Source organism: Rhinolophus sinicus, linkage group LG01, assembly GCF_036562045.2.
Source record: "Rhinolophus sinicus isolate RSC01 linkage group LG01, ASM3656204v1, whole genome shotgun sequence".
In the NCBI taxonomy this organism is placed as follows: domain Eukaryota; kingdom Metazoa; phylum Chordata; class Mammalia; order Chiroptera; family Rhinolophidae; genus Rhinolophus; species Rhinolophus sinicus.
The window spans coordinates 28,343,967-28,363,953 of NC_133751.1; the positions used below are offsets into that span (position 1 = coordinate 28,343,967).

The 19,987-nt window shown below is 44.9% G+C and overlaps 1 protein-coding gene across 2 annotated transcripts in view; it reads right to left on the bottom strand.

Moving 5' to 3' along the window:
- The window catches only part of RARRES1 (retinoic acid receptor responder 1), a 32,551-nt gene that overhangs the window by 5,572 nt on the left and 6,992 nt on the right, over positions 1-19,987 (bottom strand). Inside the window, exons 2-5 of one of the 2 annotated variants that reach the window (XR_012494549.1) lie at positions 9,237-9,299; positions 6,527-6,710; positions 3,504-3,736; positions 2,576-3,038 (exon numbers count right to left, since the gene is read on the bottom strand). Coding sequence is in view for 1 of the 2 variants with exons in the window: in XM_019731951.2 (XP_019587510.1) it covers positions 3,600-3,736; positions 6,527-6,710; positions 9,237-9,299 (384 nt within the window). In the remaining variant the exon portion in view is untranslated. Of the gene's footprint in view, positions 1-2,575; positions 3,039-3,503; positions 3,737-6,526; positions 6,711-9,236; positions 9,300-19,987 lie in introns of those variants that run through there. The other variant, XM_019731951.2, reaches the window with a different exon arrangement.

A 19,987-nucleotide genomic window follows, 5' to 3' on the forward strand; every position in this document is an offset into this window, starting at 1 on the left:
ATTTGTTAAGCCCCATTTAATAGACCCTAAGAGATTAATGGGTGATTTGCTATGGGTGACCCAGCAAGTCAGCTGCACATTCATTCATTTATTTATCTAAAACCCAAACCCCACAAGGTTAAAAAAAAAAAAAATCTAAAACTTCTAATCAGGGACATTGTTTCTGATCAGTCAGCGTTTTTTGTTTTCTTAACTCCACGGTTACATTTGTTCCTACGGTTCCCATTTGCAGTTGGTTGAGAGATTAATGGGCCGATGATGCACTGGCTAGAATGAGAGCGAAACGGGGCTTCTGTTGCTGAACTGTATGTCCTGGGGGTTAGTTTGGTAATGTGTCATCTACAACTGCAGAGGAGAGGAAAACACTGATGTTAAGAGATCCTAATTTTTCTCTGCTGTGTCTGGTGATCTGTTCCTATTGAGTGTCCATCTCATATTCTTGTTGAGTGTTCGTCAACAATTAGTTCTAAATGATCTTGACACCATTTTCTATACCGTAAACAAGAAAAATTCCCCCTGACTTCTCAGTTAAGGTAAAGCCTCTTATTGAGGATATGATCATCTTGGTAGATGAGAGAGAAGGTGGAAGTTTGATCTAGTTAAATAGCAACTACCAACTAAGTGGTAATTTCTATTAAAATTCTATTAAAAGGCACACTATAAAGGGGAAGAAATGTATTCATTTTGAGGAGTAAAGAGAAAAACTACGTCTTGTCCATTTTCCAAGTGGCCTCTAGAAAGCACACCGAACTATTTTGGGCATGACTACCTTAATTCCCCAAAAATAAGACCGGGTCTGATATTAATTTTTGCTTGAAAAGACACATTAGGGTGTATTTTCAGGGGATGTCTTATTTTTTCGTGTACAATCTACATTTATTCAAATACAGTCATGTCATCTTCTTCTGGAACATCGTCATAATGTACTAAATGCGTCCGTGTGGCTGACGATCTTAATTGGGGCTTATTTTTGGGGTAGCTCTTATTTTCGGGGAAGGTCTTATTTTCGGGGAAACACGGTAATGCTGACTCGATGCTGGGTGAGTCCTCGCACTCAGAAGGTGCTAACTGAAGAGCCATCCAGGGCTGAGCCCACTGCTTCTCACATCCGTGAAGAAGATGGTTTTTAGGAATTTGTGCCTACGGTTGGCTTAGCTCGCCTCTCTCAGAACAGTGGATTTTGTTTGCTCTGGAAATGGCCCCCTCTCTCTCCATCACACTTGCCTGCTGCGTACCCACATCACACAGTGACTGGTCCTCTAAATCAGGACCACAGACTTTGAGGGGCCTGCAGTGCTGTGTGAGGCTCATGTGCACGCACTCCCAACACAGCCTTACTCTCAGCAGATGACTTGCCTCGCTTTTCACTGAGAAGACAGAGGCAGTTTGAATAGAACTTCCACAACCGCCGTACCCACCCTCCTACCAGCGTCTGGGCCCCTCTCCTCTGCCTGCCCTCCAGGTCAACTCTCCTGTCAAAGCTCATCTCCGGGATTGCTCTTATCCTCTCTGGCCTACTCAGGCACACTCACTCCAACAATTCTTCCTTCTCTTTCCTACAAGTCGTACTCTGACCCTCTACTGGATTTTTCCTCGTCAACATATAAATATGCTATTAAATCTCCCAACCTAAGAAGACAGCAGTAAGAAGACAAGCCTTTCAACCCAATGCTCACCCATCCTCCAGCTATTGCCCACTCCCTTTCTTCTCCCCTTTATAGCCAATTCTTTTTTTAAAGAGATGGAGGGTCCACTTCCTCTCCTCCCATTCTCTCCTGAACCTCCAGTCAGGCTTTGCCCACATTGTGCTGGAGAGCCGTAGATAAGCTCTTCATTGACTTGCAACTGCCTCAATCGAATGGCCGGTTTTCAGTCGTCATGTCCCTCGACTTTCCAGCAGCATTTGACACAATCTATGCATCCTCATCTTTGAAACACTCTTTTCTCATACCGCCAACCTCTAAAGTTAGAAATGTTCCAGGACTCAGTCCTTATATAACTCACTCATTCTCTGTGATCTCATCCAGTCTTGTGGCTTTAAATACCATCTACATGGTGATGACGTCAGCCCAGACCTCTCCCCTGAACTTGAGACTCATATCCAGAAGACTATATAAATTCTCTACTTGGTTATGGAATTTAGTATGCCCCAAATCAAGCTAATTTCCCCCTGAAATCAGTTCCTCTGATAGTCTTACCCAATCAGTAAATAAAATCTCCCTGTCCAGTTACTGTGACTGCCAAAAAATCCTGTGACTCGTCCTTGACTTTTCTCATTCTCTGCTGTCCATATCCAACCCATCAGCTAATGCTATCGGTCTATCTTCAAACTATATCCTGAGTCCAAACATTTCTCATCACTTCCCCCACTACTACGGTCCAGGTTCTTGCAATACTTTACTGGTCTTCCTGCTTCCACCCTGTCTCTACAGTCTGTTCTCAGCAAAGCAGCCAGTGATCCAATTGTAAGTCAGATCATGTCCCTCCTCTGCTAAAAACCCTCTGATGAGTAAGAGAGAGGTCCTTTGAATGGCCTCCAGGCCTTACATAACTGGCCCCCTCCATTTGATCTCACCTCCTGGCACAGTCCCTTTGTCACTGTTCCAGCCACACTAGCTCACTGCTATTTCTCCAACCCAGCAGCTACTGTGCTACTTCAGTTCCCTCTGCTTAAAATTCTCCTCCCTTGTGGAAGCGTGGCTCCCTCTCACTTTCCTTAGGCCTCTGTTGCAGTGTCATCTCTGATCAAATCAGAGAGGCCTTATTTAGACTATGTAAGAAGTAATTCTGAACATATTCTGCATTCCCTTTTCCCTACTTAATTTTCCTACATAGCACTTACCACCATTTGATACATATTTACTTGTTTATTAGTTCACTGTCTTTCTTCTCTCACTAGGATAGCTACACTAGGTAGAATCTCCATCAGGATAGCTACCTTGTGTTTTTTGTTCGCTGCTATGTCCTCAGTCCCTAATATAATACCTGGTCCACTGTAGGTATTCACATATTTATTGGAAAATGAAATGCAATTAAAACTGTTGCCATGTGGGCTGGCCCGGTGGCTCAGGCGGTTAGAGCTCCATGCTCCTAACTCCGAAGGCTGCTGGTTTGATTCCCACATGGGCCAGTGGGCTCTCAACCACAAGGTTGCCAGTTCAGTTCCTCGAGTCCCGCAAGGGATGGTGGGCAGCGCCCCCTGCAACTAAGATTGAACACGGCACCTTGAGCTGAGCTGCCACTGAGCTCCTGGATGGCTCAGTTGGTTGGAACGTGACCTCTCAACCACAAGGTTGCCGGTTTGACTCCCGCAAGGGATGGTGGGCTGCGCCACCCGCAACTAGCAACGGCAATTGGACCTGGAGCTGAGCTGCGCCCTCCACAACTAAGATTGAAAGGACAACACTTGACTTGGAAAAAAAAAAGTCCTGGAAGTACACACTGTTCCCCAATAAAGTCCTGTTCCCCTTCCCCAATAAAATCTTAAAAAAAACACAAAAAACTGTTGCCATGAGATTAGAAATTCACATTAACTTAGTCTAAGCATACTGCCTTGGTTGTATCTCTTGTGGCACAAGTTAATCTTCAGTTTTTCTTACCCACTGCTTCAGGCTGCTGAGCTGTGCCATGTAGTAGTGTGAGAACTGCGTTGTCTTTTCCCACATCACATACGAGCCTCCAAGAAAAGCTAACTCCCAGATGGGTCTCAGAGAGGGATCAATATGCCCGTGACTGTCTGTGAGCAAAACGATAACATTAAGGCATGTTGGGGACAAAATTTCAGAAGTTTCAGTAATGAAATACGGGCTTAAGCTTAGTCACATCAGTCAGCTCTTTCACAGCAAGACCTTCAGCATGATTTGTATGTTTCTACGTTATATGGAAATTCACAGACTTCAACTTGCCCTGCTAAGTAAAGCTATAAAGCAATTTCAGGGCTTTTTACTGTGCTATATAAATGTGAAGTAAGAGCTATAATGATACTCAAAGTTAATCTAAAATCTTGTTAGTTGAGAATAGGGTTTCCAGGCGGGAATTCCCACCCATTCTCAGGATTTTTTTCCTGCTTTCCTGTTCCCAAATCCTGAGAAAAGTTGGCCAGGAAATTGGGAAAATCGGCTCCTTGAACCCAGGTGGTTGGTAGTATCGGCCGTCACTTTGTGGTAACGATTCATCGTGGAGAACAGAAAACAGTTTATATCTCAGGATTCGGGAAGGGGAAAGAGAAAAAAATTCCTGAGAACAGGCGGGAATTCCCGCCTGGAAACCCTAGTTGAGAAGCACTTTGTAATTAGATTGATTGAAACATGTATCAGTTATCTTCCCCGCATTACCTCTGGTTTGGGTTCACAGCCAAGGTGATGGTCTTTGCCAGTCTGCCAGATGGCTTTGTCCTTCTGTGATCTTTGTCTTTAAAGCTAAGCAATATATTTGTAGCATCGCTCTCTTTTTATTTTTTTTATTTTTTTTTGAGCACATGAAGAAATCAAGTGGGCTTTTTGTGTGGTATTGTTTTTGGACCTGCAATCTTTTTAATTCAGCAAACACTTGTAAAGAAAATTTAAAAACCTACTTAATATTAACTACTGCTAGAGGTAAGGATACAGTGATTCATAGATGACCTCTTGTGACTTTGAAGAACTCAAATCTTAGCACATAATTAATTTATGATGTAACTGTTCATGGACTTGTGAGAAGATAAATTAGTCACACTAAACACGGCGAATAGTGAGGACATTTGAAAGTGTCAATGCTAGGGCCACTGCTCTAGAATCAGGCGATGGGACTTGAGCTGCTTATTCCCAGGTCCTCAGTCTTTTCCTTCGTATGCAGTATGCTTGGGCTCATCTATCAGAAGTTTATGAATTCATTAGAAGGAATAAAGGTTTTACTCAATGAAAACCAGACAACTACTTTTCTAGGGGGAAAACAGTGTGGAGCAAGGATATCCTGAAAGGGATTAGATCTTCTCACTTAACCATGGTAGAGAAACTGATGACTGATGACATACTGAGTATAGTCTGCTGAGATTTGAACTGGGTGCTCCAAGGATATCGCCACAGTTTTGATGCACTTTATCTTAAACCAAACCTCTTCAGATTTAAGTAGATAATTGTATGTTCACAGACAGGCTATGAATAGCACCATTACATGTCTTCACTGAATTTAAATAGTGGCATGAGAACTTCTGTTGATGAAAAGGTGCCCTCTATTCAAAACTGGCTTTGCAGCTTTACAGTAGCCACAGTAGGTTAGATTTGTTGTAGAATGATCCTTGTGGGCACCTAGGATTTATTAACCGAATATGATCCAGTTAACTTGTACTATCAAAAAGTATCCAAAACCTAGTGATTCTGTGGCTAATAGTCAAACAGGTCCCATACAATTTCCAAAATTTGTGTTTTAGGGAGAATACATAAAACCCTATTTCCCCAATTTTTCTGCTTAAGGGGAGCAAAAAAAAATCCCTAAATAACAGTAGATTTTAACTATTCATCATTAGCCCGTTTATTTCAGGCAGTGCTCAATATTAACAAATTCTATCACATAAGATTTTGAATTGTTCCTCATAATTATTTGAAACAGGATTTAATCGGAGTTGTCAGACAACTATAATGAGACTTATCCAAGCTTCTGAATGTTAGAAACGCAAGGAGCCATGGTCCACCCCCAGGTTTTTAAGAACACTCAGTCTCAATAAATTGCTGGGGCCCAGATGCACAGAATGGAGACTAGGTCCTCCCCTGTTCACAGGGGCGTGTCACAACCTCTGGGCAAATCAGTGAACTGTGAGAGTGTGGGACGGGAAGTGCTGTGGCAGGCAGATGTCAGCCTTAATACCCAAGTGCGAGTCCAGAGACTACTTGTGTGGTTTTGCAAATCAGATTTGCCAGTAAGTGCCGCGCTCCGCTGCTGCCCACACACGCTGCTGAGTGCCAGAACAAAGGAGCTTTACTGCGCGTCAGCTGGGTCACTTCAGAGGGCAGAGCTTGTTTCTTATGAGAGATGGCACCGCTGCCCATTAGCTCTTGACCTAAAACAAGATAAATTTGACTCCACTGCAGCCTCCCAGCAAAGCCCGGAGACAGTCAACTCGCTCAATCCTCAGGCAGAAAGCCATATGGGCATAGCGGAGGCCCTGCATGGTGTCTCGTCACCTCGTGTCCAAAGCCACCACCAGAAATGTCACCTCAGGTTCTGGACTCAGCCCAGACAACTGCAGCCCTGTGTCCATGTCCTGTGGCAAAGACCTGTGCCGATGCCTCGGAGATTCACCTCTGGCCTTGCCCTCATCTGGGCTGGGGAGTGGGGAGGTTACAAGGGCGCAGATACTACAGTATACTGGAGGCAAAGGACAGGAAAACAATACTTCAGAGTCTGGTTTAAAAAATGAGGTGTACCACATTCTACAGTAGGATTAGAGGGCCATTTGGGGGGGGGGATAAAAATTTAAATGATCCTTCTTTTTAAGATTTAGTGATTACATATGTTCTTGAATATAGAAATTCCAGATACTGGTTCTTACCAGGTATGCTGACTACCTCCAAGGGGGTTTTCAGTTGCTTCATGTGCTTGTAAAGCAGGTAGTCCTCTTGTTGTCTTTTGCTCTTCTCAACAAACCGTGTACACGTGACATTAATGGCCGGTCTGGGTTTCTCATTCCTGAAAAACACTCGAGCAGAACATTTCCCCAAACGTTCCTCACCTTCCTGAAATAAAGATTTTGGAATTAAATGGATTGGTGCCTTATCACTCCCACCCACCCCAGTACACACACACACACACACACACACACACACACACACACGGTTGAGAATTTCCTTGCACATAGCACGTAAGGCACTGGCATCAACAGATGTAGTGGTCTTTGCTTTGTGGAAAGTGATTTTTGTGCTCGTAGCTGAACACAATAGTCCTTCACACTTTGCTGTCATTTAAACTCCTGCTTTCCGATGATGTCATTATAAAACAATGCTGGGCCTATTCCAAAGAAACACTATTGATGTCTCTTGAGTACTGCTTGGCTCAGACCTCCAGCACTTCACTCTCTATTGTGGACCAACATAATGCTTAGTTGGACCTCAAGCTTGCCAACTTGAACCAAAAGGTGACACTGGTTCCTATTAACCGAAATGACAACGTCTGCTGCTGCCTTATGAGTCTGGTCTCCTTATTACAATTCTGCAGATTAAGACCCTGAAGTTTAAAGAGGAGCCTACTCCGTGTGTCACGCTTGTAAGTGGTAAGCCAGGACTTGAGCTCATGTCTGTCCGATGCCAAAGCTCTGCCCTGTGCTAACTCCCTCTCTGTACCCTGAGACCCCATCCAGAGACGTGGAGGCAGAGCTCACCCGAACAGGACTAATTCAACTACCTGAGTGACCAAGGGATGTTTGTTTGCATTAACACCTAAGTATGCATGGACTGAGCATTCTGGGGTCACTTCTCCTCATTTTCCACTCCAGAGACATGTGGAGCTGGGAAGTGGATGCTTCAAGCAGACATCAGATGTGTGACTCATTGCTAGGACAGTGCTCCTCCCGAACGTCACATATTCCATTACCTGACAATAAAAGCCAGGGAACATATCCCCAGGAAAATGCACGTATCATCAATCTCTTAAACTGGGGGGAGTCCCAATTGAAACAACAACCCCCCAAAAGAAAGAAAGAAAGAAAAAGCCCACAAGAAAACAACTGTAATCAAAATTAGATCTGCGTAATACACCAATTTCTAGAATTAACTCAAAAAAACTGAAAAAGGCCTTTCCAAAGGCAACTTTTCCTCCTGTGAGTGCTGCTTTTGAATAAGGGGACATTCCAGTGGTGCACTAAAATCCTAATGAATAGCGCCACACAGAAAAAGAGAAGCAAGGAGCAGCAAGAAGAGGCTTATCAAAGGCAGAAGACAGGGCTGGTACACGTTCTCCTTTGATGTCAGCCATTTCCAGAGAAAAGAAAAAGAGCCGGGTACCGCTCCCTTTTGTTTTCCTTTCCGTCTCCCCTACCAAAACAGCTCTGCAGAATCAAAGCTGTTGTCTGGAGATGAAAGAACTCTCCTTGTGCCCTGAAATGGAATGTTGCAATTAGCTGTGCTCTTCAGAGAGACATATTGTTGGTCAAAATAATCTAGTAATTGTTTTCCCTTTAGCTTTAACACTTTCAGTTGGCAACACTAGAAATCATGCTTTAAGAAAAATTTTAATTCTTAGGTTAATTAGCAAGGTCAGAGTACAGTGTTGTCTCGTTCAGACTTGTTTCTGAATACTGGGGAGCACTCTTCTGAAAGCATCAGACTCAGGGGTCATGGCTTCCCCTCCGAAGTTCTGCCACCCTGGCATACTTTAATGCTGGCTGCTGCCTGCTCTTCCGGCCATGTCGACACCACACCACACAGGGAATTTGGGCTGGTCTCCACTCCACCCGTTGCTGCCTCCCAGCTTCGCCCAGCAAATGGAAGCTCATCTGGTTCTAATTTCTGTATGAGTTTTCTGTTTACTCTCTTCTTGAAAACAGGGAAACGGAAACACACACCATGGCCTGCTTTAGTAAGAATTGTAGAGACCAATAAAGCCTATGGCATGCACTGGTCCTGCTCTATTTTTCAGAATGCTTCTATGGACAGGAGCCTGTGGAATTGGCTTCATGCTATGCCAGCCTGCTAACGAGAAATGTCACCAGCCGACGGGAAGAGAAACAGGCTGGCATTTGAAAGTGAGTCATTCTAAGAACTCGGAGGTGCTAAGGAGGGGTACCAAAGGGAGCTGTGAAATTCCCTCCCAGGGCAAAGGAAGGAGGGAGTGATGGCTGGCTGTGTGGACTGTTTTAAATGCAACCCTGCATAAGGCCATGATGCTGAAGGAGTGAAATCTTGAGCTCCTGCCTAGCTCTGTTCTTCAGTTCTTGAAAACAAATAGGAAACAAAAACAGGAAAAACAAAAACAAAAACCCTGCATGTCCCTATAGAATGATATTCTCATTTTTTTTTAAATTAAATTTATTGGGGTGACAATTGTTAGTAAAATTACATAGATTTCAGGTGTACAATTCTGTATTACATCATCTATAAATCCCATTGTGTGTTCATCACCCAGAGTCAGTTCTCCTTCCATCACCATATATTTGATCCCCCTTACCCTCATCTCCCACCCCCCACCCCCCACCAATAGTCTCACTTTTTAAAAAGTAAATTCATGTGAGTTTCTTATAAGCGACTTCGTGAATTATGACAGCTTACCTCTGGGTTATAACGCTCTGTGGTGAACACCAGGTCAACTTTACGTTCCTTTTTTGAATTAACCTGAAACACAGAAAATGACTCTTAGCCAGGGAAGCTCTGCTAACATCTTCATATCCAAGAAACACATTCTTGCAATAACATGGCATGCAAAGGGCAGCTGTAGCATTTATATCTGGATAAAATCAGTGCTTTTATAGAAGGAGAAAGGATCTCATATTTTGGTCTGATCGTGCCATTTTGCCTACTAGTTGACAAAGAGGGAGGTTGAGAAAGAAATGGTGGTATTGAGGCTGCACGTTGACTCTTGAGAGCAGCTGGATGAGAAATAGACGTGCGTATGCAGGGCTGTGCGGTTCCTTTACTCCCCAGTGCGTCAGTGCTTCTCCATATCCTCTCCTGGGCACTGGGTTGCATCAGTGAGGAGACGACCAGGGCTCTCCCTCTTGCCGCTCACGGTGGGACAGGGGATCTGGCAACAAAGGGGTACCCAGTAATAAATAATGGGTTTTCAAAAGGTGATGTGGAAGAGAGAGTGTTCCACGATGTGACCGCTGCCGGACTCGAGAGCGAGAGCTGGGCCAGAACAGAAATTGCTTCCCGTAAATCCCCTTAGAGAAGGCCGACTGACCTCTCCCCTCTGCTGGTTCCTGGAACAGGCTGTTGCCCTCCCCCAGACGAGCCTGTAAGGCAATTTCCCTTATCTGGGATGAGCCACTCACCGAATCCATTTCCATCCTGCTCTGTTCTATATAATTCTTTTATCACCTGCCAAGTAGCATGGGGGATATCCACTTTGTCTTGCTATTGCCCAAAATTTGCCTTGTATGTAAATTTCCCTTAAAAAACTCTGTTAATTGCCAGACAGTTTAGCCTGCCTCTTTCTCCAGTCTTTCTCTGCTCTCTTCTAATGGAGATAGACTTTTCAGTCTCAGGATTTTTCCCTGGGTCCGTGTCTACCAACAGGTGGTCAATGAAGATATCTTGACCCTAACCCTAACCCTAACCCTAACCCTGACCCTAACCCTGACCCTGACCCTGACCCTGACACTAACCCTAGCCCTGACCCTAACCCTAACCCTGACCCTATCCCTGACCCTGACCTTAACCCTAACCTTGACCCTGACCCTAACCCTAACCGTAGTCCTAGCCCTGACCCTCACCTTCACCCTGACCCTAACCTAACTCAGTTTGATTTATTCCTGAAGCTCCCAATGAGCAGTTGAAGGGTATAAAGTGCAACCTGTATGACAGGCTGGACAAGGCTCCCCCTCCGCGTCTGTCTCCTGAAGTTTGGTGCCTTCACCACCCACGCCCAAGTTAGAGGAATACACAGTACCGTGGGCTTGCTGCCTGGGATGCTTCAGCTTCACGGCCTCCCACAGACAACTGATACTCACAGGAGGCAGCACTTCCTCTTGCCAGCAGGTTCTAAGCCTTGAATCGCTGGCCACACGAGCCCCAGGGCCCTCCTGCCTACTGCATGTAGGACCTAGAAGTCTGCCCTTCATGTCCATTCGGGGCCCCTGAGTGCAGGTGACGGGTCAGTGGGGAGGCCATTCATGAGAAGAGGAGGAAGCAGAGTTGGCAGGTACAGTCTTTGGTGCTGGGGGACATCGGAGACGTCCAGGAGGCAGCTGGATGTACAGAAGGAGTCTCAGTAGAAGTAGTAGTTGAAACCATGGAATTCGATGCAATCTCCCAGGGAAGGTGTGTACCCCAGGACCACCACCCTTCACATCAATATGAAAGTGGGGCGTGCTTATTTGCTATACACGAGGATTCAAAATGTAGATGATAAAAGGGGTGCTATGGAAAGTAACCTCACAGGGTGATCTGATCATAAATTTCTAGCTGGGCAGGTCATGGTTGGTAGTCATGTAACTTTTTACTAAAAGGCTTATCTTTGCCTTTAGCAAGCCCTGTCCATTGTTTCTCCACATCTAGGTTAACACACCTTTGAAATCACCACCCTCGAGGGAGCACATATTCTTGCTAACAGTCCTGTATTCCAATCCCTGCCTTGCTTTTTCCCACCTCCAGGTAACCTTCCTTACTTTCCTTCCTTAATTCCAAATGCATAGAAGGAATTGCAAAACTGTCACTCTCAGGAGCATCTGAGATCTTGCTTCCAGGCAATTGTCTTCAGTTTGGCTCAAATAAACTCTTATAAAAAGTCTACAGGTTTGGGCATTTCTTATGTCAACAACAAAAACAGTCTTTGTAAAATTAGTGATACAGTCGTGCTTATTTTAAATAGAGTACTTAAGATATTATCTGACACAACAGTTTTTTTGGAAACACATGGAGGCAAGGTAAGGTGCCAATACCCATTCTTTGTAGGGAAAGAGAATTTGGTAACAGCCTGTGAGCTGGGTCAGAATGGAGCCTGTCCTTTTGAAGAGTTGTTTTTCTCACTGATTTGATTTCCTCATTTTGTTTTAATTAGGCACTCTTAAAAGCATCTACATTCTGTTCAAAGTAAGATTTTTATATTTTTGGTTTGTACTTTATCATTTATCAAGATGCAGCCCTTTTATCTCCCACAAAGGCCTCTGTTTCTGCCTTCCTCTGAGTCACAAGGTCCCCTGAGGCGGCTTTGCTGGGTCTCCGGAGATAAGCAGCTGCACCAGCCAGGGCCTTCATCTGGGACAGTGTCTCCGGCTGTTGTAGGATTGTGTTTCACTTCGGTTAAAATTATTCTGCAGTAAAGAGGTCTCTGTTGTTCCACATCCACGCTAGGATTTGTTGAGCATCTACCTCTTCCGAGCCCTGTGCTGGAAGCAGGAGAGCAGGGGACAAAGCAGTCACAGCCCTGTCCTCAGGGCAGTGAGATGAGGGAGAGGGACTTGAAAGAGACCCTTTTGGAATTGACTTTGATTATGGATGACTTACGGGCTGTGAAAAGAACTGGAGAACTGGCTCAGTCTCGGGATGGGGCAGTGATATTTGAGCTGAACTTTGACGATTAAGAAGGAATTGACTTTGGGAGTTGTGGAGAGTGGGGCGGCAGGACTGGAGGCCCCAGAGAGGCAGCCAGTGGGGCCAGAGGGCAGAAAGACAGCAGCCGGGATCCAGAAGAAGCAGACCCAGTGGGCAGGTGTGGCCCCTGAAGGCTAAGGTGAGGGCTTCATCCTAAGAGAAATGGCAAGTCGTGGGCAGGAAGGAAGGAGTTTGAAAAGATCCCTCTCGCTGGAGTGAGGTTTCCAGAGCGAATGTAGAGATTGTAGGAGGCTCATTGACAGGGTGGAGGAACCAACGTGGGGACAGTGAGAATGGAGAGAAGTATTTGGTGGACAGATATGAATGAGTCCTACTAGAAGGCGAACGATGAAGAATAATTCAAAAACAGAAATTATCACTAGAATACAAGTTTTGTGTCAAGACAATATTATCACATCAACCACATTTAAATGGTGCTTATATTTGCAGAACAACGACAGCTGGCCTTTTGGGCCTGTGCTAGACTATGTAAGCATTTCACGTATCTTTATGCTAACAGAGCTCTGAAGACGTGTTTCTACTCGTGAGGAATTGGAGAAATGCAAATTAAAGAAGTAATGGGGTGTCCTTGTGCAACTATTAGACTGGCAATAAATCAGAAAGTGGATAAGGCCCATTGTTGGCTGGGTTTGGGAGTTTAAAACTGCTCCTGCACGGCTGGTGTGAGGGTGGCTGGGCAGTCTGGCCCACTGGGTCAAATCAAGCGTACGTATGCCCTACATCTAGTAACCCCACTTCTGGATGTGTATCTAGAGACACTGCAATGCAGGGGTCGGAGACTCACAGGACAACGTTCCCTGAGGCCATGTGTGTATGCTGGGAAGTTGGAGGCAATCTGGTGTACGTACACCCCTGGGGGATGGGCAGGAAAATGGGGGGTGCCTGCTATGGAGTCTTATGCAGATTTGCCGCACATAGGGCAACACAGATAGACCCTAAACTCTGTGCATAAAAACAGAAACAATAAAATGTATGGCCTAAATACCATTTACAAACGTTTTTTTAATATTAGGTTGGTGCAAAAAAAAAGTCATTGCGGTTTTTGCAATTATTTTTAACCTTTTAAACCGCAGTCACTCCTGCACCACGCTATAAAAATTTGCACACAAACCAACAATATCTTTTATAAGAATACTTATAGACAGAAGAATACACAAGACCTTTTCCAGTGGTCACCCCTGGGAGGGTGGGGTGACTGGGAAGAGGGATACAAGAGGATAAACACACAAACGCCACAGAGGGAAGCCTCCAACAATGATAATGGACCTGAATCCAGGAGTTGTTCCCTCAGCTTCCTACCTGGACCAACCAGCACAGGAACGGGCTTTCACAAAGGAAGTCATTAAAAAATGTTAAGTCCAAAGTAACTCTGCTGGATGTCCCCACCTCATCTCTTAAACTTGTGTCTTTGTTTTTCACACTGTCCATGAGATTAGATTTGAGGAGTGCAGTATACGTGCCTCACTATATGTGGCTAAGAATCTAGAAACTCAAGGTCAGGCAGCCCTCTCTCCGTGGCTTGCACACAGGTTGCTGCAGCCACAGGGTGCAAAGCTATTATTTAAACAGTAATAATAAATAGCTAAAGAGACATTTTTGAAAGAGCGGAACCTGGTGCTGGGGAAAAGAGATGCCCATTTCTGGCTTTCCTGAGGGAAGGAGTGTTCCTGCAACAGCAGATGACAGCATTTAGTTCTTTGCATCCCCACACTGCCCAAACCGTCCCTCTGCGAAACATGAGGAAGTTTCATACCCTTTTCTTAAAAGGCCGCCAGAGGCACAGCACATTGTTCTAATATTTTCCAGAAAAAGGCTCTTGATATAAAGAAAAAGTCAACAAAGCAAATGACCATGTGACTGTATAACCTGAAGGAATGAATTAATAGTTCTTTGCTACAGATTTCTTTTTAATTATTGTCGGTCTCCTTATCTGAGGGAGAAAGGGAGATGCATTCCGACACCCCCGTGGATGCCTGAAACTGTGGATAGTACTGAACCTTGTGTAGACTATGCTATTTCTATACATGCACACGTATGATAAAGTTTAAATTACAAAATAGGCACAGTAAGAGATTAACAACAACTAACAATAAAAGAATAAACATAACAATCAACTGTAATAAAAGTTATGGGACTGTGGCCTCTGCCTTCCTCCCTCTTAAAAACATCTCATAACCGAGATGGCTACTAAGTGACAAACGGGAGGGTAGCTATACAGCTAAAAGGGGTGATTCATGCCCCCCCCCCCATCCAGAGAGTCCATCATGCTACTCAGAACAGCATTCAATTTAAAATGTATGAATTATTTCTGGAATTTTCCATTTAGTATTTTTGGACCACCGTTGACCACGGGTAACTGAAGACTGCAGAAAGCAGCACTGTGGATGGGGCGGGGGGCGGGGGGGCTGCTGTATGGATAACAGAGGACTTATGTGCTTATGTGCTACAGCCTAGAACTCAGCGCTTGACCGTCACGGACCACTCATGACTTGGTTTATGATCTAATCTGTTTTTTTGTGTGTGTTTTATTTATTTTATGGGTTTCTTGTTTTTTTGCTGCCACTGGCCATTAGAAGGGCCGAATCCCCCCAACCACCCCCACCCAACCTTCCCCATGTACATCTTCCACAGGCCATGCCTCAGGGTGGCTCCTTAGGGCAATGGTCAACACTTCTATTTGGAGCTCCCTTGCAGGCCGTGAGAGGGAGATGGGACCTGCTCCCTTTTCTCTTAGTTTCAAGTCTACAAAATAATATAATGATTAGACATTCATAACCCTGAAGTCTACTACCCCTCTGACGTTGTACATAGCTGTTACATAACAATACCATTGGCTACATTCCCTGTGCTATACTTTACATCCCGTGACCACAGGTACAGATATAGATTATAGATTTAATTATAGTTGACATTCAGTATTATTTTATATTAGTTTCAGGTGTACAGCGCAGTGGTTAGGCATTTATATAATTTATGCAGTGATCCCCCTATTAGGTCCAGTACCTATCTGACACCCTACAAAGTCTGTACATTATTGATAATATTCCCCATACTGTATTTCATATCCCCGTGACTATTTTGTGACTACCAGTTTGTACTTCCTACTCCCTTAACCTTTCTTACCTATTTCGCCAATGCTCCTCTCATCTACCGGGTTTTCCCCGAAAATAAGACCTAGCCAGACAATCAGCTCTAATGCGTCTTTTAGAGCAAAAATTAATATAAGACCTGGTATTGATATTATATGATTTATATTATATAAGACCCGGTCTTTTATAGTAAAATAAGACTGGGTCTTTTATTAATTTTTGCTCCAAAAGACACATTAGAGCTGATTGTCTGGCTAGGTCTTATTTTCGGGGAAACACAGTAGCAACGATCAGTTTGCTCTCCGTATCCATGAGTCTATTTCTGGTTTGCTTTTTTTTTTTTTTTTTTGCTTGTTTATTCTGTTCTTCAGATTCCACATATAAGTGAGATTATATGGTATTTGTCTTTTTCAGTCTGACTTATTTCACTTAGCATAATACCCTCTAGGTCCATCCATGTTGTTGCAAATGGTAAGATTTCAATCTTTTTTTTATGACAGAGTAATACTCCATTGTATAAATGTACCACAATTTCTTTATCCAGTTGTCTATTGATGGGCATTTCTTTTTTTTAAGATTTTATTGGGGAAGGGGAACAGGACTTTATTGGGGAACAGTGTGTACTTCCAGGACTTTTTTCCAAGTCAAGTTGTTAGAGGGTGCCGTTCAGCTTCAAGTGGTTGTCCTTTCAGTCTTAGTTGTGGAGGGTGCAGCTCAGCTCCAGGTCCATTTGCCATTACTAGTTGCAGGGGGAACAGCCCACCATCCCTTGAGGGAGTCAAACCGGCAACCTTGTGGTTGAGAGGATGCACTCCAACCAACTGAGCCACCCGGGAGCTCAGCGGCAGCTCAGCTCAAGGTGCCATGTTCAATCTTTAGTTGCAGGGGGTGCTGCCCACCATCACTTGCGGGACTTGAGGAATTGAACCGGCAACCTTGTGGTTGAGAGCCTACTGACCCATGTGGGAATCGAACTGGCAGCCTTCGGAGTTAGGAGCATGGAGCTCTAACCACCTGAGCCACCGGGCCAGCCCTTGATGGGCATTTTTGTTGTTTCCATATCTTGGCTATTGTGAATAGTACTGCAGTAAACATAGGGTGCATATATCTTTTTGAATTAGTGTTTTGGATTTCTTTGGAAAAATACCCAGAAGTGGAATTGCTGGATCATAAGGTAGTTCCATTTTTAGATTTTTGAGATACCTCCATACTGTTTTCCATAGTGGCTGCACCAATTTGCAATCCCACCAACAGTGCACGAGGGATCCATTTTCTCTACATCCTCACCAATACTTGTTGCTTGTTGATTTATTGATGATAGCCATTCTGACAGGTGTGAGGTGATATCTCATTGTGGTTTGTATTTGCATTTTTCTGATGTTTAGTGATGTTGAGCATCTTTTCATGTCTGTTGTCCATCCGTATGTCCTCTTGGAGAAATGAGACAGGCCACTTTTAAAGTCCTGTTTGAGAAACAAGTATAATGGAAAATCTACAAAGGACTGAACTCATCACTGTGTGTGTGTGTGTGTGTGTGTGTGTGTGTGTGTGTGTGTGTGTATTTTGGTAGAAAAAAATGCTCCTCAAATCCTTATCAAATCAACATCAAGCATTTATTCACTGCCTGTGTGTGAAGCATCCTATAGCCACTGGGTGGGAAACATGGTAAAAGCTACACTACAGACAGTGAGCTCTCACACATGCTTCTCGTGGTTCTACACAGAGGCCGTGCGTCACTCATTACATCACAAGGGCCTTTTGAGATAAAGACTATTGCCAGCTCCATTTTAAGGATGAAAATGCTGAGACATTTGCCCAAAGTGAAGGAATTGCCCAAAGTCACAGAGCTAGTGAGTAATGAAGCCAGCCTCCAGAGCTGCCAGTCTGCTGGCATATGGTGCAGGTGAACACAGCCAGCAACCTCTCTCTAGGAGAGGATGGGAAGAAATCTGCCAGGGGTGTGTGTGGGGGGGCCGGGGGGGGGCGGGGGGACTGTGCTTACAACAATGGCACCTGTGGACAAGGCCACCCCAAACCTTCTGGAAAGGAGCCAGCCAGGCAGGGCATGTGTATTGTGCATGAGTTTTCGAGGGCCGTGTAACAAAGTACCACAAATGGGGAGCCTTAACACAACAGAAATGGATTCTCTCACAGATCTGGAGGCTAGAAGTCCAAAATCATGGTGTCAGCAGGGCCGTGCTCCCTCTGAGACTCTGGGCGGAATCCTTCCCTGCCTGTCCCTAGCTTCTGGCAGTACTGTCAGCCCTTGGCACTCCTTGGCTTGCAGCTGCATTGCTCCAAGTTCAGCCTCTGTTTTCAAATGGCGTTCTTCTCTCTGTATGTTCTCATGGCCTTCTTATAAGGACACCAGTCATAGGATTTAGGGTCCATGCTAATCTTCTTTGGCCTTATCATAACTTGATTACACCTGCAAAGACTCTGTTTCCAAGTAAGGTTATATTTACAGGTACAGGGGCTGGGGGTTCAGGACTTCAATACATCTTTTTGGAGGATGCAGCTCACCCCACAGCAGCATGGAAGTGAAGATGACCTGAGACTTTGGAAGGAGCCCCTGGATGCCCTCTTTCTGGCAGGGTATTCCCGGGAGCACGAGCCAGTACAGGTGGGGAAATCTTGAAGGAAGGTTAGGACTGAGACCAGGGGAGAGAGAGAAAGGGGCATTCAGCACAAGGAAGAGAGTGTGAGCCTGGGCCTGGACGTCGCAGCCACTTGGGGAGATGAGCAAGTTTTTTTTTTTTTTTTAAAGTTTTTATTGGGGAAGGGGAACAAGACTTTATTGGGGGAACAGTGTGTACTTCTAGGCCTTTTTTCCAAGTCAAGTTGTTGTCCTTTCAATCTTAGTTGTGGAGGGTGCAGCTCAGCTCCAGTTCCAGTTGCCATTTTCTAGTTGCAGGGGGCACAGCCCACCATCCCTTGCGGGACTCGAGGAGTTGAACTGGCAACCTTGTGGTTGAGAGCCCACTGGCCCAGGTGGGAATCCAACTGGCAGCCTTCGGAGTTAGGAGCATGGAGCTCTAACCGCCTGAGCCACCGGGCCGGCCAGATGAGCAAGTTAATGGAGGGGTACTGGAGGAAAAAGCTTTGATCCACTGACACGAGAGCAAACCTCGATGCTTTACAAAGCTTGATGCTTTTGACTGAAAATATGACGTGACTTTGCAGAGTTGCTATTAGAATGTGCAGTTTTGACTTCTCGGTGCATATATAAATGTCTTAGCATGGCAAGATAGCCATCCACATAACCAGAAGCAAAGAGTGAATTTTCTTCAAAAACTATTTTGGTCCAGACTGCCTTCTTCAAATGTCTTACTTGAAAAAGAGCACATCCTGTCACCGAAACCGGCCTCCTTCAGTTTCTAAGGCAGCGTGACCTGATTTGCCAGACTCGGGGGTCACCAAACTTTGAGATAACATTCCTCCATTTCATTTAGTCCTCTGGATACCCTCAGGCTTTTGGAGAGACCTAACTGTCATGACCCAATCTCCTTCCTGTTGAGCTGCATTCTAGTGACTGTCACTGTGGCTACTTGTCATTTCCTACCCCTCCCTCAGAAGTCAGTGGTTTTCCTCAACATCTAGAGAGACGTTCTCTAAGTGTAGTTGTTTGACCAGCAGCATCCCAGCAGCCCCTGGAAGTCCTCAGACGGCGCCTTCCCAGGCTCGACCCCAGATTTACTGAATCTGAACATGGGGTGGGAGCCAGCACCCTGGGCTTTAGCACGTGCTCCAGGAGATTCTGATGTAGCTCAAGTCTGAGACCCACGGCTCTGGAATAATGTCCCTGTAAGAACTTCTGTATCCGGGCCCCCAGCCACCATCTTGACCTCAGCTCCATGTGTCTGGACTATCTTTATATGAGACATAATAGTTGTTTGTTTAAAGTAGAATCATTGAAACAGGGTGTGAGTATTGGAAATAAACCTGAGGAACTTGATGAGGGATGGAGACTAGGTACTTATTCCAAGAGCCCATTAGAAATGTAACACCCCCCTTTATACTCACTCAAAACCTTAGAGCAAATGGCAGAGTGGGGACGGTGCCCAGAGAAACCTCGGTGTGGGCTGCTGCAGGGAGGCCACAAAACACTGGGACTCTGGGTCTCCAAAGACACAATTCTGCTGAAAGCTAATCTACAGAAAGCAAACCCCATGCTCTGGAGAGATGCTGCCCCTTGTTTTTCCTGTCTCTGCCATTCATTGCTAAGCAGGGTCCCTTCATGTTGCCTGAGAGCCGGTGGTGACAACTTTAAACTTCATGTTTTCAGGTTGTGGGGGTTGGGGGTGGGCACAACTCCGGTTGCAGGAGTTCTCGGGTGACGTTAATCTCTCCTCCCTCACACACTGGGCCACCCTGACCTAACAGACTCGGCTTCTAAATGTCCCCTCCAGCCTTCACATTTGGTAAGAAAATGTAAATGTCATGCCATTCCAGTAAAAGCAAACTTCTTCATTTTATAAGGTTAGTTTTATGAGTCAGGCTTAGCTAGAGATACGTAAACAACTCATTTGTGGATAAAAATTGCTGTTTTGTTCTTGTGTTTGGACAGAGAGAGCATCAATGTATTACATTATACCCCAGAATTATCTTATTGCATTTTCCTTCTCTTGGGCAATGCCAGATAAAGTGAATATAGTTTAT